Genomic DNA, 9771 nt, shown 5'->3' with positions numbered 1-9771 from the left:
TTAACCAGCTCGAATTGTAATATGCGGGTTTCCATCTTCACCTATAATGCTAATAATAGAATATCTCGAGTCGAGCGACTTAATCCGCTTTATGATATCCGCCTCTCTAGCCACCGAAAGGTACTTGACCTGTGCAAGGTAATCTTCCGACCGGCACACCAAGTACAAAACCGCCGCAAGTGTAGCGAGATCCGTTCCTATAAATAGAAGCTGGTTGCGCTGGAACTTGCAGAGGAGAATCCCGACGATGAAAACAAGGACGGCAAGCATGAAGGTTAGCACCCCTACGCTCATCCACACGCAGATTCTGTGTGTTTTCCATGTGATTGCGTTACTGAAAGGAACGTTGGCGAACATGATAGGCAGAAAGTCGCTTAGCACAGTCATGATGGCGACCACCGCTAGCAGTTTATGCCTGCGGGCTAGATATGCAATAACCCCAACGTAGGGGTTCGGGTTCAAGGGCATGAGGACAGTCCGTTCGGGCTTTGATGGACGTCGATACATGTCCCAGGCAGGAAGGACGATTGCCAGCTCTGAGCTCATCATTAGTAGGAACCTCCTAGTGACCAATACACATAACCTACCATGGAAGATGGAGGTCCAGCCAAATCCAACAATAACTCCAAAAAGAGCAAAGAGAAACCGGGGCCCAAACCTCTTCTGCGAAGACATGAATCTCTCGAACCCACTATCCGTATAGGTGATTGAATAGTAGAGGATCAGAATACATACACTCAGTATAAAGATAGTAAAGCTAATCACTCTCATTAATATCCCAGAAACAATCCATCGCTTCGACGCTCCTACATCAAGCGCCGGAGGAGAACCCAATATCTGATCATGACTCTCAATGAAATCATTCGCGACGATAATCCCATACTCCTGTTCTCCCGTCGCATAGCTGATATAGCCAAACTGGAATGTTCGGCCCTCGAACATTGCAGCGGCTCTGGCAGTTGAAAACATTCCATCAGGCCGCAAAGTGATCCTGCGTACGACAGCAGATAAATATGGGTTCAAAGAAAGGCTTGCTATCCCCAGCATGCTGCGCGGGTCGGACATCACTCCGAAAGTCCTCCCTCGCAGCAAGACCATATACGATAACGGCGCAAGCCATTGCTGCGAGCAGTCCCTGTGTTGCCCGGATGGTGGGATCTGCTGCTTCGAGTGCCGCAGAGCATTGCTTTTTCCAGTTCTGGAGACATTCCCCTTGAAGGGTGAGGCCAATGCTCCCGGTCGCTAGGGGGATCAGCAGAGCCGAGCTGTAGCTCAAGAACGTCGAAAGAGCCACAGCTGAGTGACCGGTGAACGGCGCAGTGAATACGGCCATAAATCCAGAGACGCCATTATAGTGAAGAAGTAGGTTATGCGGCGCGGTTTTACCACTGGAAGATGCCAGTTGAGCAAAGGGCTCGAGACTCTTGACGTCGTGGTCTAGTATCTTCCATGGGATCGCAAAGATTGACGCTATTAGAACTGGCAGGAATGTGCCGATGAAGTACATTGTGTGAGGCGATAACTCAGCATCTTCGTTAAGCAGCCATCCTATACCTGGACCTGGTGCAGCAGGCGGCAGCTCTGTGGTTAATGTGGGACCCGGTAGCCAGCCTACAGATCCCGGCGGAGCACCTGTGGGTTGTTCAGTAGAAGTAGGATCAGGTTCTGATAATGGTAGCCATCCTGTTCCTGAAACTGGTTCACCGGGTTCTGTAATTGATGTCGGGTCCGATAGCCAGCCCACAGCTGTGGGTTGTTCAGTAGAAGTTGGATCTGTTAATGATGGGCTAACCTCGCCTACTGTAAGCCACCCTTCAGTTGGTTCTTGGGCTGTTTCTATGAACGTTGTTTCCTCGTCTGAGAATACAGACAATGCCTGGGCCTGCGTCGGAATGATTGTTACAAGATGGGAATCTGCTCTAACCACTAACGTTTTTGTTACGATAACCACCTCTCTGGCGGCGCTCGACCGTGCAGCTGCCTCAGATGCTCCTCGTTCTGGGAGAGCAAGCCTAGCAGCCTCGAGTAGTATAATCAAGGTGAAAATGAGGGCAAGATAGATTATTAGAGTCGAGTATTTGAGAGATGACGGTTTCCATCGAAACGGGCTTAGTTCTAAGTTCTCCGCGGTCCTTCTTCTCCTGCATCGAAGGAAACGCCATGCCATAAGGCCTAGAATTGCTAACAGGATAGGGATGATTGAGAATAGAGCGACGAGTCTGGATAAACCAGAGACTGTAATACTGGAGATGCCGGACCGCTTGTCGATTAAAACCATGAGATGAGCCATCTTTGTGAATATTGTACGGGAAGGGGTTCCTGCTGGGGTAAATAGTGCCGTACCTGCATACCCTCATTATAAAAGAGGCGCTGACAGTCCAAGACGCTATCTCTTTGAGTGTAACAAGCCTCCAGTGGCGTCACGACAAGGATATATAGCCAATTAGCCGCTACGGGTCAACTTGTACCCAACTCGCTATAGAGGGTTATCAACTAATTGCAAGAGCTGATTTAGAAGGCTATACCGTAAGGAAGGTAGACCAGGTACGGAAGAAGACAACCTTTTCAACTTTGCCTACGGCGAAGCTTCTGTAACCTTCACGTAGATGGGGTCAAGTGGGTCAAGGTACGAAATGGAGGCTTTTTACACTCAAAGAGATAGTCATCGATGAGGATTCTGTTTTGCTCTAGAACAGTGTTTTGAAGCCTGGGCTGCACCCACCGTAATTTTCACTCCTGAGTACACATCCATCCACCAGAAGACGTACTGCCACAGAACTATGACTTTACTAGCCCTACCTAAGATTCAGCTAGACTCCAGTGGGAACAGGCTGTCTTGTAAAGCAGCTCATGTCAGCCGAGTTACACCAAGAAAATCTAGTTAATCATTCCCATGCAAAGGTCGAGCGGCATATTCCTCACACGTGGACTAGGTAGACAATTTCGATTGTCAAAGTGACTAGGGCCGACATTCCAACTAGGTAAGCGAAACCATTTTTCCTCCCATGATACAGACTTCTACCATCATCCCCATGGGAACACCCTAAACGACAGTATGAATGGTAGTCACTCCTGGTTGAGTGGGTAAGGACGACCACCTGGGTTTATTTAGTGAGTAGGGTGCACTCGCAAGTTCACCGCCTCCATCGCCGTCTACATAGTACACCGGCCAGACATCATCGCACGACCTCCCACAGAGCTTCTATCACGGCCCTAAAGAAAAACGGAGCACGAGCGAACACGCCCTTTAGAAGGTCATCAACACGCAGCCAGAAGTAACCTTTCGAATCTGGAAGCATCTAGAATTATGGGTTAGCACAAGAGGGGGATTGAGGTTGCTAATATCTTAAAGAGTTATTACAAACAATTTCGCGAGCGGACTAATTAACCTTGGAATTGCGCGCCGATGACAGCACTCAGGAATAGGATTTGCTAAGAGGCCATCTTGAAGAAGGAGATGGCTTGTGAAGTCTCAGCTGGGATGAGACGACTCGTGGCTAAATCGAAATAGAGTTCGCATGTCGTTAGAATTACCATTGTCTTGGTTGCGCTTTGCGCTCTTTAAGATTCTTGCTCCGCCACACGGTGTTTACTAACTGAAGGCTATGTCTCTCGCTTTAGCCTGACAATTTTAGTTTCCGTTAATTTACGGCTGTTGAAGTGGGGCTTGAATGATGATCTCCTCTCATTGCTGCGTAAGACAATGCGATCCGACTGTATCTGTCTCTATGATTCATAGGATTCCTAATGGTCAGTATTTGCACGCCATCCTTGATCCCCAAGTATGCCGCTAAATGCAGCCCAGTCATTTGCTGTGGCACATATTCGTCACGTTTCCACACCTGAAAGTAACCACAATTTCTATACATCAGTGATTGTACGCATGCCTCGACCTTCGTTCCGGATTCAAGAAAGTCAGCGGCCTCTTGGCGTAGACTTGGAATCTGACGAGCATGATCGCCCAAGTGGTGTGTAGTGTAGTGATAGAACGGATACAATCTCATTCGCTCTTCAAATTCTTGATCCGTCCGACACAATCCGCTACCAAAAGCATCAAATGACAAGTAAGTTACGCACGCCGTGGTCATATTGGATCTCACGTTTGGAAAAAGTTCGTTCTGTTTGCCATTGAAGTATTGCTGCGTGGTGTAGTGGGCAAGCTGAATGATGTCGCTTTTTTTGTCCACAGTGACTAGCCCCGCACATACTGAGACTCTACTCTCGATGGGTACTAGGTTTCTGGTGTCTAGTGATCGGTTGCCTTTCTTAGTCCCAAGTGCATGTTGTAACTCTATTGTTGTAAGCTGTCGCTTCACGCAAGTAATCCATGAGAGGACCAGTATGGCGAACTCCCTGAGCCCCATCTCCTGTCTATTAATTCTCTATTGCCTGATCGTAAGCGCTCTATAGTAATTTGGGTATGTCGCCCCCAGATACCTCTTTTTGTTTCTGGATTCCTTCCAAGGCACTTCGAACATCGTTCTCGGTCACCTTGTCCTTGAGGAACTGAAGGTAAATATGGGCCAAGAGAAACCTGTGCGACTGTCAGCAAGCATTTCCGCGCCGATTTCCACTGGGCACCCACATTCCGCCCACGGCCTCTGATATTCCTGTCTTGATCTGTTCTTGAAGCCGCGGGTTAGTTTTGACGACTGACCGTAGCGTTCCCATGTTTCTCTCGAGATACAGGGCGACGCCATCATTAGTCGCGCGGATGACAAGTCATAGAGCTCGATCAAAAATACTGGCGACGTCGGAAATGGGCCTTGATGTTGCGCAAATGTTCACCATAAATTTGCCCTGGAGCCTAAAGATTTCAGACAAAAATATGCCCCGACAGTCATCAAGTGCTTGACATTCGTCAAGCGCGTCAACAGTAATAAACACCATTACATATAACCCCACCACAGACTTTAGGGCTGCCGACACTTCCCCAAGTAATGGACGTGTCGCATTCTTCTTGTGCTTATCATAAAGCGAGTTAACACTCTCCGGCAGGCGATACCAGCCCCGGCTGAGTTGCTTGAGCAGGCTTGCCAACAGATCGACAATTTTCTGCTCTTGCTCCCGCCGAAAGTTGCAGTAAATATAGGCGATCCCAATGTTGGGGTCGTGGGAAAATCGCGTGTAGAGATCGTTAATTACAATCGACGACAATATCGTCTCCCCGGCCCCTGGAATACCCGGACAGAATAGTGTCTTGCCGTCCGCTTCTATCCACTCTCGGTACTCTGTGGATTCCAGAAACCATTGTCCAGTTCCTTGTTGTCTGTTTCCGAAGTAGTCGCTCTGTTGAGCGCCGTAGTCAACTAGGGTAAGTCAATCGAGGGTAGCTTGATGCTCTTGATTGAGCTGTCGAAACCGCATGTCTTGAACGCCATCGGAAGGTTGATTGACCTTCGTATTCAAGCCTGATAAGACTACAGTTCTTTAGCATATGAAAGCACAAAAACTTATTGTCATGTCGCTTGTAATGGCCGTGTCATAGGCACCAATCTCCTCTCCTTCTCACGCTTCCTTCTGCTCCAGGATCAAAGCTAGAGTCCAACCAGGACCCTCGCATGTCTCACGTAGAACATCTTTGTGGAAACGAGGCAAATATTATCTGAATTTGTTAGACGATGCTACTTACTATCTTTAAATTTGCCGGCATATGACGGCAATGCTCTCACCTTACGAGGTTTCAGAACAGGAAGAAGCTCTCTAGCATAAGCCGCCGCTGCCAGTGCTGCATATCTGTGCCACTCGGCGGTCTTGTGTGAACCCGAATAACCGCAGATTCTTTGAATGACTAGGCACGGGAAGTTATTCATTAAGCCGGCAGCTTCTATCTCGAAGCTTAAGGAATTCAGTTCTGGACCTCGAGTATATTTATCCCTTTCTTCAGCATTCTTTATAATTGAGTTTACAGATGTAATGATGCTATAGTGGACAGTAATTACTCGTTTATCCACCTGTAGTGGTCGCTCCTCGAGCCTATTTATCGCGGAACTTGCACAGGTTATTCCACCTGTATGCTTATAGTCGCCACGGTATAGTCGGTCTTCTGTAGGGCGTTAATATTCAGGAATATCCTCCATCAGTTTTAGGTGCTTTAATATTTTATCTGGCTTCCTCGGGTCGTTGTGCCAGCGTCACATCACAAAAATCACTCCTAACAGCACCTCTGGAGGAGAGTTCAGCTGGCTCATCTGCTGAAATTGACCATTCGATAGCTTCTTCCCAAAGTTGTATTGTATCACTCCTCCTAGCTTGCCCTGTGGCATACTGACAACCGCATCGCCAAGGCGGATGTCTCTCTCTGGCGCTAGGGCGCCTCCCCCGATGCCTACCATCAAGGCGAACCTCAAGCTAGGAAACAGCCGGATCATATCTCGAGCGACGGCTGCAGCCGAGCTGATACCGTATCGGCTGTCTGGGAGGTATCCAATTGTTGAGACAGTGTGGCTAAGGTGGTCCGACCTACTGATGGCTGGGATGTGGATACTATGTCAGGAGCTGTGCTCCTCTCAGACACATGTAACTTAGAACTAACAACAATATAATCAACCCTTTTTTTACTTTAACACTGACAAATAACAATCCGATATTCAGAAAGAAGCATAAACGGGTATATAGGGTTAGAAGGGCCGAGCTCTGTCGTAGGCTTGAGCGCTATGGCCTGAAGAATTAGTTCTAAAAATAATTAAAAATGATTTCTGGCTAGATCTCACAGTTGTCGCTACAGACGCCGATAAATCGGAGCCAGAACTTGACGCGCTGCTGTTAAAGTGTTATCTTATCTGAACGTATACCCAAGCACCAATCAGAAATCCAAGTCTACCCCCTGTAAAGCGGGGTAAATTAAACCCACTGTATAACACTTAATCTTAGACTGTAGCACTAGGGTTAGGTTTAATATATAATAGTAAAGACCCTTTTCTCTATATCTTACTAGCCCTAAGCTGTCTTATGTTAATTGAAGTTCCCTTTCCTCTGCGTTGCGCTAACCCTAAGTATGGGGTTTGGGCTATCTTCAGCCAATCAGCGCCACGTTATTGACCAAAGCGATATGGGTCTCATTCGCTGCGCTAAGGCGCAAAAGACTAGGATGTAAGGTCCCTGACCTTATACTGCATTCTTATATATGGAGCTATAGCGCCCCCAGGATCAGGTTTAGGTTTAGGTTTAGGTTTAGGCTGTAATAATATGCAGTTTATGCGAGTTAATATTATAACTCAATAGATAATTATATACACCCTACTGTTTCTCACTAATTATTATATTAACTACCTATACTAGCTTAATTAAAATATAAGCCACTAGACTCTATAACCTATAGCTTATAATATAAATTAAAAGATAAGTTATAACTAATAGTATAAGCCTAAAGTAAACTATAAGCTATTATAAGTATATATATATTTACTTAGTATTAATTAATAATAATATAGCTAGTATTATTTTATTTTAAAAACTTAATATAACTTTAAATTATAATAATTTTCCTAGTAAGAACCTAAGATTTTAATAATAAAGGTAATTAGTAAAAATATTAGTAAGACTATAAGGATTTATAATAAAAGATTTTAGTAAAAACTTTATATTAAAATAAATATATAATAAATATTTAATAATATAATATTCTTTCTTTACTTTTATTTAATAAGATAATTAGCTAAAATAATAAATAAGTAATTAAATATATTATTTAATATTTAATATATAATATATTAAATTAACTTTAATTATAGCTAAGATATTATTATACTATACTATTAAATTATATAATTACTATAATTAATAAGGCTATATGTTACGACCTGAGCGGTTACGTCACGTGTACCCCACTTTTCTACTTTTCATTTCCCCACATCGTATCGTAAGATCGGCCAATCGACGATGGACCGACACTTACATGGACCGACAGCGCTCCAGGACCGCATCGCTCCAGGACCAACGACAACCCAACTCATCGTCGCTCCCAACATAGTAGACATTAGTATATATACATTCACTTAGCCTTAGTTAGTACACTTAGCTCAACAGCTATCAATCAAACATCTTTACCTGAATATGCCTGACCCGCCTTATTCACTATTAAGAGACGTAACACTTCGCAATCGCTCAGTATCACATGCCCTACGACTCTGCCAACATAAACTTAGAACGGACTAGTTTATCCCTTGGAAAACCCAACCGTCACACTATAGCTATAAAATAGTTATTAAGGCCTTTAAATATATAAGTAAGAAGACTTTTAATAGGCTATATAGCCTATTAATTAGCTTAAGTTATACTATAATAAATAAGAATTAGTTAATTATAATAAAAGATAAAATAATATTAATTATATTTCGCTATAGACTTTTAAGTCTATTTTCCCTTAGGATTCTTTTATATAATATTTAAAGTATTATAGGGGAGGAAAACTTACTTAATATATATTATTATTAAATAACAGATAACCTTATAGAAACTATATTCCTTAATAATATAAGCAATTTAAAATAATTAATAGAGGTAAAAATATTTAATATAATAGTTATAGTATTTAATTATAATTAGTAAAGAAAGTATTATTATAAATATAAGTATAGAGGCTTACCTAGGGAAACTCTATTAATATTATAATTTCAGCGATTACATCACATATACCCTATAATTTTCCTCTAACTAACACTAAGCTCACCTATACCAGAGTGAGTCTCACTAAGCTTACTTATGCATGCATAAAACCTACCCTATAGCTTACCTCTGATATTATAAGCCTTTTCCTAAAGCTTATTACTATATAAGTAAACCTTTATATATATAAATACTCTTTTAATACTAGATAGGACTTAGCTTATTAGCTATTAATAAAATATCTTTACTTAAATATGCCTTACCTACTATATTTACTATTAAGAGATATAATACTTTATTTTGCTTAGTATTATAATGCCCTATATATCTGCTAATATAAACCTAATATAGACTAGTTTATCCCTTAGGAACTATAACTATTATAATTAAAGTCAGAGTTATAATAAAAAAAGTTATATAAATTTCTTTATATTTATGCATTATAACTATAGTAATTTCAATAGGATTTTTAACAGGGGATATTTATAAGTATAATATAGAATTCCTAGGATAAAGGCTAATTAGTCTTAGTAGTTAATTACTATTTAAAATTAAAAATATTAAGTTAATTTAAGGTAATAAGAGCTATTATATAAATATAATTTAATATTAATATAATAGAGTTTAAAGAAGAGTTATTAAAGTATAAAAGTGATAACTCCTAATAGATAAACTAGTTTACTTACTAGTTTTATATTAATAAATATATATAGTATTATAATACTAAGTATAGTAAAGTATTATATTTCTTAACAGTAAGTAGAGTATATAAGGTATATTTAAGTAAAGATATTTTATTAAAATCTAATAAACTAGATTCTATTTAATACTAAAGGAATATATATATATATAAGGGTTTACTTATATAGTAATAAGCCTTAGGAAAAGGCTTATAATATAAGAGGTAAGCTATAGAGTAAGTTATATATATATAAGTAAACTAATAAGGGTTACTCTAGTATAAGTAAGCTTAGTATTATTTAAAGGAAAATTATAAGGTATATATAATATAACCGCTGGGATTATAATACTATATATTTACTAATATAAACCTAGTATAAACTAGTTTATCCCTTAGGAATTATAACTATTATAATTATAATATCTTAATATACTATTAAGTTACTAGCAGTAATATTTTACCTTATAATTAAAGCTCTATTT

General features: G+C 41.2%; 3 protein-coding genes across 3 annotated transcripts; all 3 read right to left on the bottom strand.

Moving 5' to 3' along the window:
* On the bottom strand, nt 1–942 carry EDB82DRAFT_522654 (uncharacterized protein; the record flags this gene model as incomplete). Its single annotated transcript, XM_065609102.1, has 2 exons — nt 1–536; nt 588–942. 2 exons carry the CDS (start codon nt 940–942, stop codon nt 1–3), a joined length of 891 nt encoding a protein of 296 aa, XP_065466143.1.
* A 31-nt stretch (nt 943–973) lies between these two features.
* Nucleotides 974–2290, bottom strand: EDB82DRAFT_522653 (uncharacterized protein; the record flags this gene model as incomplete). Its single annotated transcript, XM_025729820.2, has 1 exon — nt 974–2290. The coding sequence occupies one exon, from the start codon at nt 2288–2290 to the stop codon at nt 974–976; it is 1317 nt and encodes a 438-aa protein (XP_025587226.2).
* An 886-nt stretch (nt 2291–3176) lies between these two features.
* Nucleotides 3177–6411, bottom strand: EDB82DRAFT_565832 (uncharacterized protein; the record flags this gene model as incomplete). The annotated part of the gene is made up of 7 exons (XM_065609810.1): nt 6144–6411; nt 5678–6017; nt 4746–5309; nt 4586–4652; nt 4438–4534; nt 3716–4382; nt 3177–3289 (listed from the first exon to the last, which is right to left on the bottom strand). The coding sequence occupies exons 1-7, from the start codon at nt 6369–6371 to the stop codon at nt 3177–3179; spliced, it is 2076 nt and encodes a 691-aa protein (XP_065466142.1). The 5' UTR covers nt 6372–6411.
* Nucleotides 6412–9771: the final 3360 nt, after the last annotated feature.

The sequence above is a fragment of the Fusarium venenatum genome (genome assembly GCF_020744135.1).
Source record: "Fusarium venenatum strain MPI-CAGE-CH-0201 chromosome Unknown EDB82scaffold_1, whole genome shotgun sequence".
NCBI lineage: Eukaryota > Fungi > Ascomycota > Sordariomycetes > Hypocreales > Nectriaceae > Fusarium > Fusarium venenatum.
Note: the sequence above shows the minus strand (reverse complement) of the source record. Positions and strands in the feature narration are given on the sequence as shown.